General features: G+C 34.9%; 1 protein-coding gene across 4 annotated transcripts in view; it reads right to left on the bottom strand.

Moving 5' to 3' along the window:
• Positions 1-22,743, bottom strand: part of PTPN12 (protein tyrosine phosphatase non-receptor type 12) — an 87,764-nt gene that overhangs the window by 39,643 nt on the left and 25,378 nt on the right. For 2 of the 4 annotated variants that reach the window (XM_025872777.2, XM_025872778.2), the window contains exons 2-3: positions 9,498-9,606; positions 437-513 (exon numbers count right to left, since the gene is read on the bottom strand). In XM_025872777.2, the coding sequence (XP_025728562.1) occupies positions 437-513; positions 9,498-9,606 (186 nt within the window). Of the gene's footprint in view, positions 1-436; positions 514-9,497; positions 9,607-17,711; positions 17,878-22,743 lie in introns of all 4 variants that reach the window. The other 2 variants (XM_025872774.2, XM_073898712.1) reach the window with 2 other exon arrangements.

The following is a 22,743-nucleotide window of genomic DNA, read 5'->3' as shown; positions in this document are numbered from 1 at the left end:
CCCAGTAATTCCAGCCCTGATAATTTATCCTAAGAAATTATTCAAAAGAATAACAATGTTCACTGCAATACTACCATCAAGAAAATTGGAAACAACCTATAGAGTTCAACAATAAGGAATGACCATGTGTATACAAACCCAAAGGGACAATGGAGATGATTTAACAATTAGTATACTGTTTATAAGCCTTCAATGTAAAAAAAGAAAAAATAGAAAGCAATCTCAACTATGATGATACTAAGCAAAACTCTTTATCTTTATGAATAAGGTTAGAAGGACACCACACAAAGAGTGTGTCAGGGCTATGATTTTCTTTTTGTTTTTTGTTTTGTTTTTGCTATTGGTATATTTAGGCAATTTAAAAATTTTTAATAAAACTAGTATGTAGGAAGACATTAAGTAGGGCAGAGAAACATCATTTGAAGTTAATACATACCTTAATAAAATTTGCATTGATATAGTCTGAATCTTGAGAAGGAGTCTTTAAAGTCAACTTAACTCGGCTATGATCAACTGTAAGAAAAAAAAAAGGATTTCATAAATTATGTCCTGCTGGTAGACATGTGTTCTAATAAGCCATATACCTCAAAAATATTTTCTTTAAAAAATAATTTCTAACATCATATTTATAGAAAATAAGTCTATAAAAACAAAAATCTGATGATGTAAAGCTGTGTTTTAAAGCTGTAATCAGAATAATCTCAGGAACTCTTTTAAAAAACAAATTCCTGGGCATCATCCCAGATTTGCTAGACAAGAGCCCAGGGGGAAGCCTCTGCAGTTTTTTTACAAACATATGAGGTAGCGGACACTAACCACTAATGTACAAGCTCATTTGCCAAACCTCTTATTAGGAAATGCAGCTTTCATATTTCACAAGAAATTATAAAAATTAAGTAAATTATGACACATGAAGTATGATGCATAAAAAGTGCTAAATACTGCACTTAGCAATAATATTTATTATTAGGTAATGGCCAAATTAAGGTAAAAAAAAATCTTTACAAAAAAGTTCAAAAATATAAATTTCATTAGTTTTATAAAATTGCAATTTTATTCTGTCAAATATAGGTAATATGTATACGATTTTTAAAAATCAGATTTTAAAGAAAGGCTTTTTTTTTTTTTTCTTAAGCAGGCTCCATGCAAGTATGGAGCCCAGTGCAGGCTTGAACTCATGACTCCAAGACCAAGACCTGAGCTGAGATCGAGTCAGACACTTAACCAACTGAGCCACCCAGGTGCCCCTTAAAGAAAGGTATAAAATGAAAAATAATCTTCCCCTGTCCTTGAAGTCCAGGTCTCTCTTTCCCAACAAAGACACTACACTAAGGTTCTTTTTTCCTTCCAGAAGTAATTTTTATGCATATACCTACATACCTCGAAAACTGCAAATGCAATCATCTCATATTGTTATCTCACTTTTCAGTTAATCCTGTATCCTAGAATTCTTCCCAGAGCTAAAATAATACAGGTCTATTTTATTCACATGTTACATAAAATCCATTATATGGATGTTTCATCATTTATTTAACCAGCTACAGTACTGATGGACCATTTTTTTCCTATTAAAAACTACCACACTGAACACTGCCGTACATGTATCTGCTTTCACTGCTAGCAGTGGTATAACATAAGTTCCTAAAAGAAGAAATGCTACCTGCCTTCTAAAAGGTGTATACTAACTTACACGGTACAAATGCTATTTGTAAGAGTGACTGGGTATTATACTTTTTAACAGGTGACATTCTAAAAAGTAAAAAAAAATCACACTTGTATTTCTTGAACTATGCAAGTGGTTGCACATTTTTCATAGTTAACTGATTATTGAGATTTCTTTTACCATATACTGCTTCTTTATGTCCTTTGCACATTTTTACCAATGTCTACGTTTTCCTACCGATTTATATGAAAAAAAGAAAAATGAGTCTTTAGTCATAGGTAATGCAAATAGTTTTGTTCCAGTTTGTGTTGATTCTTAAAAATTTTTTTCTCTTTCCAGGATTCCACATTACATGTAGTTACTATTTCTCCTTAGTTTGTTCCAGTCTACCAAAGTTGCTTTGACTCATTTTTTTTTCTTATGATTGGAATGAGGTTTATGCATTTTTGGCAAGAACACCAAGAGAATGATGATGTGTCCTTCTCAGTGAGAAGACACACCAAGGGGCTTATGATGTCAATTCCATATTATTTGTGATATTAACCTTGAATACTTGGTTAATATGGTGTCACCTGGTTGTCTCCCACTGTAAAGTTACTATCTTTCCATTTGTAGTAATAAATATTTGGGGGAAGATACTTTGAGCCTATGAAATCCTAAGGCAAGTAGGATTGCCTAATATTCACAAGTATCCAGATTAGAAAGAACCATAGCATGTAATATGCAAGATGCCATTATCATTATTATGGTCCTTTCCAATCCAGGGACGATGAATATTAAAGGCAATTAAAGTTAGAAAAAAACAAATACAGAAATGGTAACAGGCATGAATAAAACTTTTTAGCAAACCCTTAAAAGTCAACTAATGAATAACTGATTTGTCAATGACTCAAATTTTATACATTAGTACTAGGGCCCAGTTCTGCTGATTTTATTAATTTTTGGTGAAATATTTGAAAATTTGTAGGAAGAGATACAGAAGAAAGACATACTAGCCTCCAATTAAAATCATGTTATCTCTTTTCTGTGTTTCCAGAAAAGAGAATGTTTACATGTTTACCAATGCTCTGTTTCTTATCTGACTTGATCTTCTGGTAAATGGGAATATTCAGTAGTTAGGATAATGACAGTTAAGTAACTACACAAAGCTTCCCCTCACCATGTTTGCCAGTAATGAGGAGTCCCAATTAATTACCTTTACTCATGTGGCATATCAGCCTCCAGTTAAAGTATCTCAAACATAGGACTTTGTACAATAGTTGGTTTACCACTGGATCCTCACCTCAGTAAATGTTTCTGGGGATTGTGAACCCAAATGAGAACAGTGGCTCCCAAATGATAGTCAATACAGGTACCAGGCTGTTACATCCAAGCTGGTAATTTTTAAAAAATATTCTGTGATGGAAAATTTTATGCATACACAAAAAAAACATAATGAATCCCCATATATCCATTACCCTGTTTTAATAATTTCAACATTTTTAAGTTTTTATTTAAATTCCAGTTAATTAACATACAGTGTGATATTAAATAATTTCAACATTTTGCCAATCTTATTTCATCTATCTCTAATCATACAACACCTGGGGGCTGGAAAAAGCAAATTAAAATACAAGACTTCTGAGTACCGTATTCTGTAGTAAGTTTGATTCAGTAACTTCAAGATGGGGCAGAAAAATGGCTTATTTTAAACTCTAAAGCACAAGCAAATTTTGTAGTCATTGCTTTACGCTAAATAATCACAGTATATTACTGATAATTTTAAAAACCAACGTTAGGTTGCTTATATGAATGTAACACATCATCACATGTATTTTCAATTTTTCATTGGTGCTCCTATTAAGCATAAACGTGTATAACTTAAAGAATACTAAAGAAATTAAAACAATCATTCCTCTCCATGATTTGGTGATTGCCTCTATAATCGCCCAAGAACCCAACTCCAAACAGATAAAACCAAGAGTGGCCACATAGGAGGCTCTCTACGCAACAACGTTTTTTCCCCCAAACAAACATCAACAACCTATGGCAACAAAAAGAAAATATTTAAATACTGTCACCTCTGAAGAAACCAAAACTTCCTATTGATTTAAATCCTAGGTCTCAGGGAAAAACAAGAATCTTCATAATTAAATTACAATATGTGTATTACACTGATCCATCACTTTTTTTTTTTTTAAGATTTTATTTATTTATTTGACAGGGACAGAGACAGCGAGAGAAGGAACATAAGCAGGGGGAGTGGGAGAGGGAGAAGCAGGCTTCCTGCCGAGCAAGGTGCCAAATGCAGGACTCAATCCCAGGACCCCGGGATCATGACCCGAGCTGAAGGCAGATGCCCAACCATCTGAGCCACCCAGGCGCCCTGATCCATCACTTCTAAAGGCTAGCCAGCTTGATTTTAGTCCTCTTAGCAGACAAAGGACAGATCATTCTTGATACAAGAGCGTCTAGATATTTCTTAATTCTGGAACTGGCCTCAGTATTCTAGTATAAAATGAATCAAATCTCCAAGATAACTCTAGAAAAACCCATATAATCTTTGAACGATGATGAAACTACTTTTAATGGATCAAAAGCAAAAATGTCTGCTCTTGCCACTTCAACATTGTATTAGTGGTTCTAACTAGTAGAACAAGGCAAAAGAGGCATTCAGATCAGAAAGGAAGTAGTAAAACTGTCATTTTTTTGCAGATAAAATGACTCAGTATGTAAAAAATCCTGAAGGATCCATAAAAAACTACTAAACGAATAAATGAGTTCAGGAAGGTCACTAGATTAAAAAAAATCAATACAAAAATATAAATTGTATTTCTATGTGCTAGTAATAAAGAATTTGAGAATACAATAATTTCATTCAGGGGCGCCTGGGTGGCTCAATCAGTTAAGCGTCTGCCTTCGACTCAGGTCATGATCTCAGGGTCCTGGGATCAAGCTCTGCATCAGACTCCCTGCTCAGCAGGGAGCCTGCTTCTCCTTCTCCCTCTGCCTCTCTCCCAGCTGTGCATGCTTGCTCTCTCTCACAATAAATAAAATCTTAAAAAAAATTTTTCATTCAGATAATTAAAAAAAAATAAATACAAGACTTGTACACTAAAAACCAAGTAACACTACTGAGAGAAATTAAAGATCTAAATAAATGAAGAGAGACAATTCATGTTCATAGACTGGAAGAATCAATATGGTCTAAGATGGCAATTCTCCCCAAACTGATCCATAGATTCAATGCAATGCTTACAAAATCCATTAAGGTTTTTTTGCAGATATTGACAAATTGATCCTATAATTTATATGTAAATGCAAAGGAACCAAAAGAACCAAATAAATTTTAAAAAATAAGAACACAGTTGGAGGCCTTAACACTTCTTGCTTTTAAAACTTACTACAAAGCTATCATAATGAAGACAGTATGATAGTGGCTTAAGAATACAACAGTGTAGTAGAATTAAGGGTCCAGGAAAAAAAAAACCTTACATTTATGGTCCAGTGATTTCCAACAGGGGTAACCAAGGCAATTCAGTGGAGAAAGGACAGTCTTTTCAACAAATGGTATTAGAACAATCCTACATACACGATTATTTCAGACATTTAACTGAAAATGGATTATAGACCTAAATATAAAAGCTAAAGCTACAATTCTTCCAGAAGAAAAATAAGAAAACAGAAAATCTTTGTGATCTTGAATTAGGCAGAGTTCATGGACAGAATATCAAAAGCATGATCCATAAAACTGATAAACTGGACTCCATCAAAATTAAAAGTTTGCACACTTTAAAAGACACCTTAAGAAAATAAAAATACAAGCCATAAACTGGGAGGAAAAAATTTGCAAACCATCTATGTAAAGAAGGACTTGTATCTAGGACAGCTAAAGAACTTTAACAACTCAACAGAATTATTATTTTTTTAAAAGATTTTATTTATTTGAGAGACAGAGACAGAGACAGAGAACACAAGCAGGGAGGAGAAGGAGAAGCAGGCTCCCTGCCAAGCAGGGAGCCCAATGCAGGGCTAGACGCTTAACCGACTGAGCCACCCAGGCACCCCACAACTCAATAGAATTAAAAAAAAAAAAAATCTAATGGAAGTACAAAGAATTTGAAGAAGACTTTTCACCAAAGAAGATATACAAGTGGCTAAAAGAACATGAAAAGATGCTCAACATCATTAGTCATTAGGGAAATGCACATTAGAACCACAAAGAGATACCTCTAAACACCCATTAGAATAACTATACTCAAAAAGACTGACAGTAAAAAGGAATGTGGAGAAACTGGAGCCCCCATATATTGGTGGTGGGAAAGTAAAATGGTACAAAGCTACTTTAACAGTTTATCGGTTTCTTAAAAAGTTAAACATAAGCTACCATAGAACCAGAGATTCCATTCCTGGGTTATCTACCCAAGAGAAAGAGAGCCATATGTCCACATAAAGATTTGTATGGAAATGTTCATAGTAGCATTATTCATAATGTTCATCAACTGGTGAATGGATAAACAAAATGTGATATAACCATACAATGCAATATTACTGAACAATAAAAAGGAATGAACTACTGATAGATGCTACAACATGGATGAACCTCAAAAACATGCTTCATGAAAAAATCCAGACATAAAAGACTACATATTGTATACTTACATTTACATGAAATTTCCAGAATAGGAAAATCTAGAGACAGAAAGCATTAGTGGTTGCCTGGGGCTAAGGACTGCAAACTGGCATAAACGATCATTTGAGGGTTGATAGAAATGCTCTAAAACTGTATTGTATCAATGGTTGCACAACTCTATATAAATTTACTAAAACTGTATTGTATCAATGGTTGCACAACTCTATATAAATTTACTAAAAATTATTGAATTGTATATTTAAATTATACCTGATATGTAAAGTATACCTCAATAAAGCTGTTTAAAAAAACTGTGTCTGGAAGCACTGGACATGCTAAACATGCAAAGGAAACTGACAACTTATTTTTATGACAGTAAGTAAATACACATCTCTAAGTCCAGCTGCTTTTGATATAATTTTCCAAATTAAAATGACCAGAAATTCATTGGAAACTGACTTATCAAACCTTAAATAACTTAAAAGGAAAAAAGACACTGCCAGTCTGACTATAGCACAATGATTAAGAGCTCAGGATCTAGGGCAAGGCTTCTCAACCTGAGCACTGACATTTTGGCCTTGTGTTAATTCTTTGTTTGTGGGGAGGCTGTAGCCTCTGTATTATAGGATGCAGTAGCATCCTTAGCCTCCACCCACTAGATGCCAGTAGCAGCCTGCCATTCCATATCCCAGTTGTGACAACCAAAATGTCTCCAGACACTGCTAACTGTCTCTTATAGGGGCAAAATCACCAGGTTGAGAACTAGTGCTCTGGACAAAAATCACCTGAGTTTAAATTTTCATCGATTCTATTAGCTGTGTGACAAGCTATTTAATTTCTGTCTCAGTTTCCCATCTGCAAAGTGGCATATACTAGTACCTACCACAAAGTTTTGTTGTATTGATTATGGCAAATAATCCATTTACTACAGAAATTGACAACACAAATTAAGGTTTTTATTTATTAGAGGGCCAATTTTATAGCACACCACTTAATGTCTCCCTCTATCTCTATTTAAAATTGTAAAGCTTACCCCCCCCTTCTAGTCTCAGCTGTCTCTATGTGCCTCATGCCCACTGTATTATCCTCAATGCCACTAACCACCATCTGAGAGACCATATATGTTATTTGTATTTACTGTCTATTCCCCCTTCACTAGAATATAAACTCCATAAAGGCAGGGATTTTTGACAGTTTGTTTGCTGCTGCATCTCCAGCATACAGTATTTGCTCAAAGCTTTTTGTAAAATGAATGAATAAAACACAACATATGAAAATAGAAAGCTGGAGCTGTTTAAGATTCATTTCCCCAGATGATAGAAAAAGAAATTAGAGAAATTATCTTTAAAAGTATATGCATTAATTCCAGAGTACATTAAGAGTATGTTGAGATTATCTTGCTTAATAAAAACTGTCCAGAAACCCACACCATCCACCATTCTAAGGGGGATTGGTAAGAAAGTGGAGTGTATTTTCCAAAAGCTGAATGTTTAGTTATGATGTGCTAGGTATAATTCTAAACTTTTTAACATGCACTAACCTATCTAATGTTCAAAATAATCATAAAGAATATTATTATTTTAATCTCCATTTTATAGATGAGGAAAAAAGGCACAGAAAGGATGAGTTTAAAGTCATATAAATAGCAGGTGGTAGAGCTAGGATTTGAACTTCCAGAGCCAAAACTCTTCACCATTATACTATGTACACTTGACACTTAGTAATTCTGCTAATACTGGACACCCACTGATCCCACAGCTGAGAATACAGTTGAACAACAAGAAAAAGCTGAAGGATTAAATTTATGCAAAGAAGACAGTGCAAAAGAGAGGGACAAGGCAATCTGAAAGAAGGATTTCATGGAAGAAGAAAATTTCAGAAATAAGACTAGGTCAATGGCATCAAAATAGTTAACAGATAGGATTAAGCACTGAAAAAAGACTACTAAATCTGGCACAGATAAAGTCACTGAAAACTTTATCAAAGACATTTTAGAGAGAACAACCTTTAAAAATTAATGAGATTTGTCAATTATATCTCAACTTAAGGCTGGGGAAAACAACAAATGAGAGTTGAGGGAATGGTGCCATGGAATGTAGCTATTTCAAGACAGTTGAAGGAAAAGAAAAAGACTATTTTTTTTAAAAAGATTTTATTTATTTATTTGAGAATGAGAGAATGAGAGAGATCACATGAGAGGGGTTAGGGTCAGAAAGAGAAGCAGACTCCCCGCCGAGCAGGGAGCCCGATGCGGAACACGATCCAGGGACTCCAGGATCATGACCTGAGCCGAAGGCAGTCGCTTAACCAACTGAGCCACCCAGGCGCCCAAAGAAAAAGACTATTAGCAGCTTTAAGAGATAGCATGTACGATGTAAAGATTTTGTATAAAATAGGAACACACTGGGGCGCCTGGGTGGCTCAGTTAAGCGTCTGCCTTCGGCTCAGGTCGTGATCCCAGGGTCCTGGGATCGAGCCCCGCATCGGGCTCCCTGCTCTGTGGGAAGCCTGCTTCTCCCTCTCCCACTCTCCCTGCTTGTGTTCCTGCTCTCGCTGTCTCTCTGTCAAATAAATAAATAAAATCTTAAATAAATAAATAAATAAATAAATAAATAAATAAATAAAATAGGAACACACTTAAGTATACATGCTTTTAGAGTTAAAGGTATTTTGCCAAAACCATGCTTTTTAAGAATATATTATTATAATATAATGCTGTCAGTCTAAGGTATACTCTTCAGAGACACATACTGAGCCTACTGAGAAAGCAGATATGCAGGCATGAATCACCTTATGGTTCATGTTTTCATGCATAATTAATCAATTAAGGTTCTAATCATTGTGAATAGATAAGAGCTAGTATTTTTAGCATTTTATAAAATTTATTCCATTATATTTACTGAATTATCTATTTTATTTTATTTTAACAAAATACCTTCTTTGAACAGGGAGTGCACAACAGACATTCTTACTTGGATTTTTTTGATTTAAAAGTAAGTATCAGAGTAATTGTGATGCTTAAAGAAAAAAGTAAAAAACAAAAAGTACTTTCAGAAGGAAAAACAAGAAGCACAATTACAAATTATCTTATAGAGTACTGTAAAGGGAAGTTAACTACTAACTCCTTTACAATCAAATGCATTAGGAAGAATAAAACTAGTTTAGGCTACAAGCCGCTAATTAACATTTTCTAATCGTTCTATGAGGGCATTTCAAACTTACATGGCAGTATGTCCTTATATCTGTTCTTTTTAACATTTTCTTCTTTTTCTCCAGTGGCTGTGGGATAAATCTTTTCTGTTCTATATTTGGTAGACAATCTTCTTAATCGCTTAAAATATAAACAAAAAAATTCAAGTTTATAAAAACAATATTTTCAAAATTTTAATGATTTATAAATAGCTCTGTATTGAATTTTGCGAACCCCAATTCCTTACAGCTCATTTTCCTGGTTTTCTAAGCTCACAGTATCTCCCTATCCCTTAATAATTAACCCCAAGGATAAATTTTTTTAACCATAAGTGCAAACATAAGATTAATTTTCCAAATAGCATTGAAAGGGGACACTAAAAATAAAAGTAAGCAATTTTATTTAAAGAAATCATTAATAAGTTGAGTCAGAATATTTAACTCAGTCCTTAACTTATTCAACATTTTGTGTTTAACTATGGGTCCCTAAAACCAAGTAAATCATGCCTAAAAGATTATGTACAAGTTTCTTTATTCCTTCTCTCAATAAACCTTGGGCACCCATGATGTGCCAGGCTCCTTCCAAGGCATAAGCTAATAATTACTTATAAGACACTGCAAAACAAAGTTCTTTCATATTGAATTGGAAATGTCCAACAAAGACCAATTCTGCTTATTCACTGCATTACAGAAGTGGTTTGTGAGTTAGTGACAAATTCTTACCACATATGGCAGTAGGGATGTTCTTTGGGCTGGAATATTTCTGCGTGTCAGTAATACACTTCCTGCTTTCAGAAGCACTGAAAGTCAGCATTGTGAATTGTTTAAATTCACTAGTCAACTACATTGCTGAAATTTAATTTCAAAGAAGCCTACTTTCTTCCAAGCTTAAAGACATATTGAAGGCATTCTGGTTTTACTATTCAACAAATTATTGAATACAAATGAAATGAACAAAAAGTCTGGTAACATTTAACTTTTTCACCATTTTACTTTTGCTACTTGTGATGCTGAGGTTTAAGCAACAAAACATTTTTTTTTAAATCACAGAACTTATTTAAGATTCTTAACATATTCTTGTTATGATATGCTTCAACAAACAGCATTTGAAATAATCTTATAAGTAGACAATTTAACATAGAATAGTGAATCTTTTGTTTTCTTTGAAAAACTACTAAACTTTATAATGACAGTATTAGAAACCTAAAACAGGAATACACACTTTTTTCAGTAAGATGAAAAGACTTATTAGAATCTTGTTCTGCCTTGTCACAATGCCAAAATTAAATTACCCACATTTATGATGCTATTTTCTATGGTAATAAGGTTCTCAAAAGTAGGTTAGGAGAAAAAATTGTATTTAAAAGTAAATAGGATGTTGGTGAGGATGTGAGAAAACCGAAACTTCAATACAATGCTGGTAGAAGAGAACACTGACACAAGCCCTAAGGAGGGTAATTTGGCAATTACAAATACACATAACCCCTTAACCCAGCAAGTGTACTTCTAAAAATTTGTCCTCTAAACGGCACATGTGAAATGACATATTATGCACAAAGTTATTTATTGCAGCATTGTTTAAAACAGCAAAGAACTGCAAATAAAAGTCTATTAATAGAGGACTGGCTAAATTTGTTTCATTCATACAATTAAATATGATATAATTGAAAACAAATAAGGAAGCTCTTTATACCAGGATATGGAAATGCCTCAAAATACATATTAAGTGTAAAAAGCAGGGAACACAACAGTGTATGTAATACACTACCGATGGTGTTAAGAATAAAAATATATTTGCATTTTCTTGTACATGTGCATAAAATATCTCTGGGAGAGAAACTGAACAAGGTTGTTGTTATTGGTGGAGAAGAGAAATGAATAGCTATAGGAAATGGATGGGAAAGAAACATTACTATGTATTATTTCATACTTATTAGAGATTATCTAAATGTATTGCCTATTCAAAAAATTAAATGCTAAAGGGGCACCTGGCTGTCTTAGTTGGAGGAATGCAGCTCTTGATCTCAGGGTCATGAGTCTGAGCCCCACGTTGGTTGTAGAGATTAGTTAAATAAATAAAAACTTAAAAAAAAAGATTTTAGAAAATTAAATGCTAAAAAAATTAAAGGGAATAGAAAAGATTGCTCATGATTTTCTTAATCCATGTTAACAAAGACCCTCCCAGTTATACACATGTACATCTTACATATTTAATTAGAATCTCGGTATTTTTTTGCTCAAAGATTTTAATTTTCAGTTATTTATAGTATCTTAAATGCATTACAAAATACTGTATGTGACTGAATTACAGAAGGTTATCAATCTAAACACTTGGAGAAACACAGGGGGAAAAGGAATTAGGTAACAATCACTGAAAAAAATGTATGTAACTACAAAGAAAAGGGAAGAGGGGATGAATTTAATTATAAAATGTTAATGCAGTTCTGGAATACCTGCAATCACTCCAATCATTTCTTTTTTTACATGACAAATTATGTTACTGAGAAATGGGCAAAATAAAGTTCTTATGTGAAATGACTGCATTTTTCATATAATAAAACATAAGAACACTTTTGTGTACAAATAAACATCTCATTTGAGTTTGAATTTTTATATATCCAGTTTTCTTAAAGCCCAGCACAGCATGGTACACTTTCTACTTCAAGCTTCCAATGTTCTATTAAAATAAGTCTACATAAGTAGTGTACTTAAAGTTTCATACCCATTGGCAATACTCATCTCTGGTGTAGTATAAATAAAACAAAGGTGGTCCATTAAACATGAAAACTTAGTACATAAAAAAAAAACTGACATCAAAAAATTCTACCTACATGTTTTAAAAAAATACCAAGTAAGGTCATATTTCCTAACAAAATAAAACAGGGTCAGCTTTACAGTTAGTTGCTTGAATTAAAATTCTGGATCTGCCACTTTCTAGCTGTATGACAATGAATATATTTAACCTGTCTCATCTTCTGTAATATGAGGGTAATACCCACACTCAGTAAACAAGCCTCCAAATCTTACCCATGTTTTAAGTCCTAGGTCCTTCAAAGTTTCTTATCCCTCTCATGCAAAAACAATCTTTCCCTTCTGAATTCTTTTTAGATTTTATATGCACTCTTAAAACACCATTTACTTCTCTTTATGATAAATACATAAAGAGTATATATCTTATTTCCCCGGCTAAACTGTAAGCTCTGTGAGTACAAGATTAGGATCAGATTATTATTTGTAATGTTCTGTACCCCAGAACATATTAAATGCTTGTATGTTAAATACATTAACCTTAGAGTAAGATTTGAATGCTGGCCTAAGCAAAAGATTTTATTCTTTTAATACATTGAAATTTATGTCCAAATAGTGCTTGAAGTAGAGGTAGCACCAAAGCTCATTTAACTATATGAAATGGCAGTATCTACACATGTAATTTCATTTTAACTTCCTGGCCACCAATTCCATTGTCTCTAGGTGAAATTAATTGAGAAACATTGTAAAATACTAAGGAATCTTATTCATAAATATACTGCATGTGACAGAGTGTGTGAAAATAGCATTGAACTAAAACACCAATAAAATAATTCATTTATTGGGGCACCTGGGTGGCTCAGTCGTTAAACGTCTGCCTTCAGCTTCGGTCATGATCTCAGGGTCCTAGGATCGAGCCCACACTGGGCTCCCTGCTTGGCGGGGAGCCCAGTGTGGGCTCCCACTCCCCCCGCTTATATTCCCTCTCTGGCTTTGTCTTTGTCTCTCTCTTCAAATAAATAAATAAAATCTTAAAAAAAATAATTATTAAGTTTAATATAATTATTTAATATAATCCTAATCAAGAAAGTACTCTGAATCATTTACTATCCTAACTGGGCAAATTGTAGCTAAATGATATATTTACATAAGCTTATAGATACCATACCCTGTATCATATATGGATTTTTTTTAACTATGCAAACAAACAAAACAAAAACTTTAAGAAAGATTTGCAACTGTCTACCTTTAAATATCTTGAAAAAGTCACAAATTATTTTAAATAATTTATCTCAGAGTTACTGTCCTAAAAGGTAAATCTGATCATTTTTAGTCCCTCCCTTAAAAATCCTCTCGTGGGTCCATCACCCCCAAGTTAAACTACCAATTCCTTGTTAATTATAACATTTTGAATGCTGTCTGTCCAATTTCCTAGCTTCTTTTTGTAACATTCTCTTACTTAAGAATTTGATGCTTCAGCCACACCACCACCACAAGGAACCCTCCGGCCCCTCAACATCACAGTTTGACAATTTTTACCCCTGCTGGTGAGTTAACAGTAGGACTCTGGGTAAAGTGTTATTTCCTTTGTTTTGTGTGTGTGTGTTTTTTTTAAGATTTTATTTATTTATTTGACAGAAACAGAGATAGTGAGAGCAGAAACACAAGCAGCGGGAGTGGGAGAGGGAAAAGCAGGCTTCTCCCTGAGGAGGGAGCCCAATGTGGGACTAGATCCCAGGACCCTGGGATCATGACCTGAGCTAAAGGTAGACGCTTAACGAATGAACCACCCAGGCGCCCCAAAGTGTTATTTCCTTTGTGAAAGCTTTCTTGACCCTTCCCTTAACGGCTCCTCAGCCCCCAGCACCAAAGAGTCAATAATACATTGCTCTATTTCCATTTGTGAGATTTCAATCTTGCTGGTCTCATCCACTAAACTATAAAACTGAAGGCACAGACTAGACTACCTTCTTGGACTTTATAGACCAAGATCCAATGCAAATCACAGTAAAAATGCGTGAATTCATTTACTTATTGAGCTTTCTCAGACAAGTCATACAGATGTCTCTAATACATTACAATTTTTGATGCAAACAAAAACGAAGCTTAATATTCACTTTTTTAAAGTTCCAAATTATTTTTTATTTCTTTTTTTTTAAGATTTTATTTGTTTATTTGACAGAGAGAGAGTGAACAAGCAGGGGAATGGCAAGCAGAGGGAGAGCGAGAAGCAGGCTCCCCGCTGAGCAGGGAGCCCAACGCGAGGCTCAGTGTGGGGCTCGATCCCAGGACCCCGGGACCATGACCCGAGCCGAAGGCAGACGCTTAACAACTGAGCCACCCAGGCGCCCAAAACACAAAAGTTTTATTCCCTTAATCTTAAATCAATAAACTGATTCTCAAAAGCTTCTAAGTCGCGTGCAATGTAACTATCCTCATTTAAGGTATCCATTTAAGTGTCAAGATTTGAGTTCTTTAACAAGGTAGAACAGTTTCATTGTTTATCTAAGGCTCTAAGCTAATAATAATGCGTTGTGTGATGTTTGTTGAATCTCTCCAAATAGCTGTCTACTGGACTGTCCACTGGGTGTCTCATGGGCATCACAAACATGTCCAAATAGCACTACCATTCAACAGTTGCTCAAGTCTAAAATCTAGAAATCATCCTGGATTCCTTCCTTTACCTCCCCTACAACATCCAATGCATCAGCAAGTTGTGTCAGCTCCACTTCTAAAACATATCTAATTCTCTTCATATCACTGAACACTCAGAATTCAGAATACGTTGAGATAAGCTTAACTGGCTGGATTTTAAATCAGAACAACTAAGAAAACAATGGACACAAAAAGTAATAGAGCTAAAATGGAAATTTAGCTAACTCAAATTCTTTTTGGAATAAGATGGAACATAAATAAATATTGAAGCTCAAGACTTCTTATGCTGTTACCAGGCCACACACTACTGCTCCAAAATTCCTCAATGTCAACATATTTAAAAAACAGTATGAGTTTCATAAGATAGTACTTTCAGTAAATATGCACACAAGAATATACCAATCTAAAAACTGTACTTTAAAGTGAAATAAAAATGAAATTATACTTTAAGCTTAAAGGTTATACTGTACCAAAATATAAGAATACCTAACCCATAAAACAGTAATGCTTTTGCCACTGCTCTGAAAAATTCCTGAGGCAATTACTACAGAATCCATCTGAATTTTATTTTTTCAATTTTTTAAAAAGATTGTATTTATCTATTTGTCAGAGAGAGAGAAAGCACAAGCAGGGAGCAGCAGTCAAAGGGAGAGGCAGGCTCTCCACTGAGCAGGGAGCTCGAGATGGGACTCGACCCCAGGACCCTGGGATCATGGCCTGAGCCGAAGGTGGACACTTAACCAACTGAGCCACCCAGGCATCCCTATTTTTTAATTTTTTTGAGAGAGAGCAAGTGAGAACGACCACATGTGTGTGTGGGCGGGGGGGGGGGTGAGAGGAGAGGGAGAGAGAATCTCAAGCAGACTGTCCACTAAGTGCAGGGCTCGATCTCACAACCCCAAGAATTCTGAGATCATGACCTGAGCTGAAATCAAGAGTCAGACAGTTAACCAACTGAGCCAACTTGGCGCCCGAATCCATCTGAATTTTAAAAGGGAGGGGGGTTGGCACACAGGTGGCACTTAGTAATAACTATTAAATGAATAGATTTATCTGGTTTTATACCTGAAATATGTAACTGTCGTGTCACAAAAGCCACTCAATTGTATTACTAATACTACCATACAAGTTACATGATCGTTAAAACAAAATAATTTTTTTAAAACCCCAAATACAAACAGCAACAAGTAGTAAAATCATAGTATAATTTCCACCGAAAGTATACTATCTCTAACCAGCTTTTCTTAAATCTTTACAAACCTATTTATATAAAAATATGCATATCCCTAATACGCATTATAAGCAACCAAAACAACCAAAGGGTCTTTAAACTATACAACTGCAATGTCTACCTTTAACTGCAAAACATGCAACTCCGCCTTTCAAAATGCATCTTCCTATCTTTCCTCACGCTTTACCTACTGCTATATAACAGACTAATTTGTCTGCCATTCTTCAGAGAGCAAGCTGTGCCTTCTTATTTGAAGCTAAGTCAGGACTGATAGTAAAAAGACATATTTTGAAGTAGGGGCCAATCATATGGGTCTTTGGGTAACAAAAAGATTTCTTTATTCATGTTGATTTTAATGCTTATTTTCCTAATAGTATACACCAAACAAACTCCTCACTTTCTTCTAGCTCACTACAGAAATCCTCTCACTAAAACATTTCCTGAGACTAGTCCTGGCACCAAACCCCATCTTCCACTTCCTCCCAAAGTGCTTCCTCATCTCTACCCACACACCCTTTATATATATTTACCTCTCATCTAGGACATATCCCAATCTTAACTTATATATGCATATACACCATGAGAACATGAATTCCCTGAAAATGCAGACCATGTCTTCTTTCTATTAATACCAGCTACTACCAGCATAATCCAGGACAAACAGTAGTGAGTAAATACACTCTTTAGGCCTTCTCTGGTGGTAATGTTCAGAGAAAATGAATACAAATTAGAATTGACTAGTATACTTTAGGAAACAAATTTCTCTGCCCTCTTACACTTTATTAGTACTTCACAATGGGACAGCTTTGAGTCAGAGGAGCTGGGGTTCAATTCCTAGTTCCATCAACTACTAGTAAAGGAGATCTCTTCAACGTAGGAGCTTTGAAAATTCTCCTTGAAGGGGTAGCAATAGACCTTAATTTTGAGAACTTGTCTTTGTTTTTGTTTTTTAAAGATTTATTTATTTTTTTGAGAGAGAGAGTGCGTGCGTGAGAGCGCATGAGTGCAGCGGGGAAGAGGGAGAGAAACTTAAGCAGACTCCGTGCTGTCCACAGAAGGCGACACAGGGCTTGATCTGCCCCCTCCATGCGATCATGACCTGAGTGGAAATCAAGAGTCAGATGCTTAAGGGACTGAGCCACCTAGGCGCCCCTTGAGAACTTGTTTTAGAATAAAACTCTGTACTACAGACTTTATATTTAAAAATAATAAATACAGCAAAGCATAAAAACTAAAAGGAAAAGGTTATAAAAAATTCACAACAAGCCTATAATCGTTTTTTTTGTTACTGTTGTTGTTTTTTGCACAGCCTACACAATAAGCTATACTTTCCTTAAAGGAAAGGTTCCTGTTCTTGGGTCGGAAAAGAAAATACAGTGCTTTCTCAAGATCAAAGTAAGTTAAGAAGATGTAATGCAAGTTTATCCTCTGTCTACCTGCAAGTTACATTCTTATAGAAATAAAGCAGAATTCCATTTGAATTAAGAGGACACTAAAATTTTTTGTTATATGTATTAATTTTTTTGAAATGAAGATATTTAATACAACAAATGGCAAAAAAAAAAAAAGTGTTCCTAGGTTTGATTATTTTGTTTCTACACACAGGTTCTCACCTTTTCGTTCATTCCTTCTTCATCATCCTTTATCTAATGCTCCTCTAGCCATTTAACTCATGAAATCACTGGTTCCACGTTTTGCAGGTTAATTCAAATTCGAATATTTTGTCCCACTGCCTCCACAGCAAATTGCTCAGAAATTCCAAAATTTGGGTGTCTCTCTCTGTCAAATGAATAAAAAATAAAAAAAAATAAAATAAAAAAAATCTTTAGGGGCGCCTGGGTGGCTCAGTCATTAAGCGTCTGCCTTCGGCTCAGGTCATGGTCCCAGGGTCCTGGGATCGAGCCCCGCATCGGGCTCCCTGCTCAGTGGGAAGCCTGCTTCTCCCTCTCCCACTCCCCCTGCTTGTGTTCCCTCTCTTGCTGTGTCTCTCTCTGTCAAATGAATTAAAAAAACAAAAATAGAAGTTCCAAAATTTGGGTAAACCTATGGCTCCTGACCATGCCACCCATGATCTGGTGATGTGTCCTGATTTAAGAAAACACTGTCATTACAGTCCCTGTCACCCTTTTGTTTACACAGGGTAATATTCTACCAAGCCCAGACTCTCAAAGTATTCCAAAGCAATCTATCACCAGTCTCATTATTCCATAACAGAGTATAAACATACAGTAAAATTGAGAATACAGAGTTCCAGCTTTAACACATTTAGCCACAATAACATCAACTGTCCAACTAAAAAATTAAAGAAGACCCCCAAATTAATACCATGGTTGCAGAATTCCTATTCATCTTTGCAAAAACAAATATAGCACAGGAAGAGTCAGCTCAGCAGTTTAAGAGTTCAATATGTATTTACCACTATATGGAAATAAATTATTTTTTGCTCAGCCAGACTGCCACAAAGTTGTGGTCAACAGACCAGTTTTAAAGAGAAACCTGCACTTACTGGTGTCATTAACTCCCGAACCCCTTAAAAATTTCAATCTTCTCTTTACTACTTCTACTGAAACTACTTTTATGAAGTCACCAGTAATCTCCAAACAGCATCAAAATCTCAAAGTCTCAATTCCTATATTTAATACAGATGATCCTCCCCTTTTTAAATTCCTTTCTTAGATTCCATGAAACAACAGTCCCTTGATTCTCCTCTTACCCTGCTAGTAATTAGTCCTTTCCGCCTCCCCTGCTCCCCAACCCCTAAATGTTGTGTTTTCTCTGGAACTGTTCTCTCCTCAGATTTCATCTTTTAGCAAGTTTATCCCCTCCCTATTGTGACTTTAACCAAGTACATTTATGAAGATTCCAAAATCTCTATTTCTAGTCCTGACTTTTCAGTTCAGTCCATATTCAAACAGCTTACCTAACATCCCCAACAGCAATTTAAACCTAACTAGATAAAAAGAAACCTACCTGATTTTTCAAATGATTCTATGTCTCTTTTTCTTTCCACAGCACCTCTGCCCTCCTTACCCATTCAGGCTTCAGACCTCCTAGTAGTTTTGGCCTTTTCCCCCTTACCCCACTTGCTTCCTCTAACACCTCATCCATTTCAAGTTCTGGTGAGTGTACCCCAGTAAACAACTCCCAAACCTGGCCCGTTACTTTCTAGTCCCACTGCCAATAAAGACAGAAAGCTGTTTTAATACAGGACATAGGTAACTTAAGTTTTTTTCCTTTAATTACAATGTCTTTTCAATTAAAAATGAAAAGATTTAAGAAGCCCTTTGAATGAAGGAAAAGAACAAACCTGGTGGGCGTAACAAAATAAATACTATAAATAAATGCTATTTATGTAATAATTATTTTTTAATGTGATAAATAAATTACACTAATTATGTCAAGGAGTAAAGACAGAAGAAATGCATTTATTAAACCATGCATGTACAGCACCCTACGTTGCACCTACCGTAGAGCATGTCTTTAAGTATGGAAAAATTGAGATAAGCATTTAGGATTTATTAATAGATGAGGAATTTAGGAAAAATTTTAATTAGCTGCCTCAGATTAGCTGAATTGGCAGACACCAAATTACCTTTATCTGTATACTCAATTACTGCCAAATTTTGTTCTTAAAGAGCATTTTAATCCTCTTTGGTGCCATACTAGGAGTGGGACACTTGAGACCACATTGCTCACTACCAGCTCCAGTTCCTCTTTAAAAAACTCAGAAAGCAATTTTTAACTGTACATTGCAAGACAAAATAAATCATAAGCCAAAATCTAAAATGGTAGAAAATAAACTGTCATTGATGTTCTCTCTAATCCTTCCATTACCAATCTATACAGAGACCACAGAAGTCCTAATTATTATATACATCCAAAGGCTTGAAAATTACCTGGCAAACCAGAATAAGTTTGCAAGCCATATTTTTGCACCTTTCCATTTCAACTCCCCAAGTCTAGTAATACATAAGGCATTACTATTAAAACAGATCTGCCAAGCCAATTTTTCCTATCAATGCATAAAAACACTCTTTGTTTAATAAAAGGTATTTGTTTTAAGATATAAAAAATTAAGTGTAATAAAGGATCTTCTTGAATACAATCATTACCACTTTTCCAAAAAGGAGAGACCAAGTAGAGATAAAGTCATGCTAGGTTGCCAAACTTTTGTCTATAGAATTAGGTTTTAAATTCCTAATAGAAACACAGTTGGGCAAGTCCTGAATAGGTTAAATACAGAGTTACAACCCAGCAACTGCACTCCTAGGTATATACCCAAGAAAATTAAAAATGTATGTCCGCATAAAAACTTGTACACAAATGTTCATAGCAGCATTATTCATAAATGCCAAAAAGTGGAAACAGCCCAAATATCCATCAACTGATGAATAAACAAAATATGGTATAGTCATACAGTAGGCTATTGTTCAGCAATAAAAAGGAATGAAGTACTGATAACATACTTAATAGATGAATCTTAAAAACACTGTACTATGTAAAATACACAAAAAGCATTATATGATTCCATTTATATGAAATGTCCAGACTAGGAAAATCAATAGAGGCAGAAAGTAGATTAGTAGTTACCATGGTATTGGGGAAAGGGAGAAATAAGGTGTTACTGGTAATGGGTTTGGGGTTTCTCTTGGTGATGAAATGTTCCAAAACTAGATAGTGATGACAGATGTCCAGCTTTGTGACTACAATAAAAACCACCAAAATGTATATTTTAAAAGAGGTGAATTTTATGGTATATATGGATTAATTTCAATACATGTGAATTTACCTCAACAAAGCTGTTATAAAAAAATCCTTAAAAGGAGGTTAGGTAATATTGTTAATAGTAATTATTGACAGCATCAGAGCACGCTAACCAAGGCATCCAGTCCCATCCAGTAATAAGGAATATCCATCCTCCTCAAAATGAGTATTACTAAGTCTCTGTTCTTCACTGCAGACCTTCTCATTAGAACATTAATTTGATAGGGTCAAACATAACAAGGATGCAGAATCTGGTTGAAATAGGAGTAACACAAAGAAATTACAAACCAACAATCAGGTCTACTAGAAACTTTGGCCAGTGAACTTAGCAAGTAACTTTTTCAGGAAAGGTTAGGTAAGTACCATAAGTAAGAAAGATAAAAAATGCAGGTTTTATCATAACTTGATGTCCAAACCACACTAATGAAGCCAGACTACCTGGAAGACTAGATATTTAAGATAGGAAGACAGTAAATAGAAAATGCTGAGGGGGAGAGGGAATAATTGATAAGCTATCTAAAATTAGGGTTAAAGTCTAAATGCTATCACTTCTATAAGTCTAACCCAAGATAGGAAAGAAGACTAAAATCAAAGAATTAAACTCAAATCTGGGTAATTAAGCAAATGTGTGTTCTTAAAGCTTTTGTGAATTTCTCTGGGGAAACAAATTGGAGGTTATTTTTGATACTAAACATTCAGATTCCCTGCAAAATATTTCATTCTGGCATTATTTTAGACTTAGTCCTGAAAGGCCAGATAATGAATATATGTACCCCAAGTTAATTAAGGCATTATTTGGTCTTCAAATACCTCTTTGTAATAATGATAAACAGTGCTCCTCTTTCTTCCAACATGTAAAATCAAACAAAAATAATTTAATGCAATACCTTAAATAAAAATGATCTCATGGGTCTTGGGATCAAGCCCATGTTGGGCTCCATGCTCAGAGGGAAGTCGGCTTGAGATTCTCTCTCTCCCACTCCCTCTGCCCTCCCCCAAACATGCACGCTGTCTCATGTGCACGCTCTGGCTCTCTCTCAAATAAATAAATCTTAAAAACATACAAACTAATGATATAGAGGAAATACATAACTAAAAATAACTTAAAATTATCTAGAATGGGTTTCTTAACTTCTTAAGAAGTTACAAAACAAGCCAAAATTTTAAATAAAAGATGCCAGTATTTTTTTTTTTTAAATTTTATTTATTTGACAGAGAGAGACACAGTGAGAGAGGGAACACAAGCAGGGAGAGTGGGAGAGGGAGAAGCAGGCTTCCCGCGGAGCAGGGAGCCCGATGCGGGGGCTCGATCCCAGGACCCTGGGACCATGACCTGAGCTGAAGGCAGACGCTTAACAACTGAGCCACTCAGGCGCCCCAAAAGATGCCAATATTTTGATAGCTTTTCAAACTGTGGTTAAAGTCACTGAAGAGAATATACTAATCTATTCACCAGAAGAAACTTTACTGAGATAAACAGAAGGTATGTCAATCTGTAAGGCAGTCTTGTGAAGAAAAATGATAAATGACTAAAACTTCAGCTGATTTTAAGAAATATTAATTAAACTGGAAATATGACGCCACAGAACTATCCTGTGTGATGAGAGCATTTGAAAACGAGTCATAAGTTTTGTTTTATTATGATTGGCAAACTTTTATAAGCTGACTGAGGCTTCTCTGTGCTAAAGATAGATATACAGAAATACCTTGATATTAAGGGCTCCCACTACTGAACAATAACCACAACAAAAACCAAACACCACAATTACAAAGTAGGCAAAGGACTTGAGTAGATACTTCTCCAAAGAAAATAAACAAAGAGCCAACACACATAGGGTTAGATGCTCAACATCACTAGTGAGGAGGGAAATGCAAATCAAA

This window comes from Callorhinus ursinus, unplaced genomic scaffold (assembly GCF_003265705.2).
Source record: "Callorhinus ursinus isolate GAN/ISIS: 27379988/994484 unplaced genomic scaffold, GSC_fseal_2.0 scaffold12, whole genome shotgun sequence".
In the NCBI taxonomy this organism is placed as follows: domain Eukaryota; kingdom Metazoa; phylum Chordata; class Mammalia; order Carnivora; family Otariidae; genus Callorhinus; species Callorhinus ursinus.
This window is presented reverse-complemented; position numbering and strand designations above follow the sequence as displayed.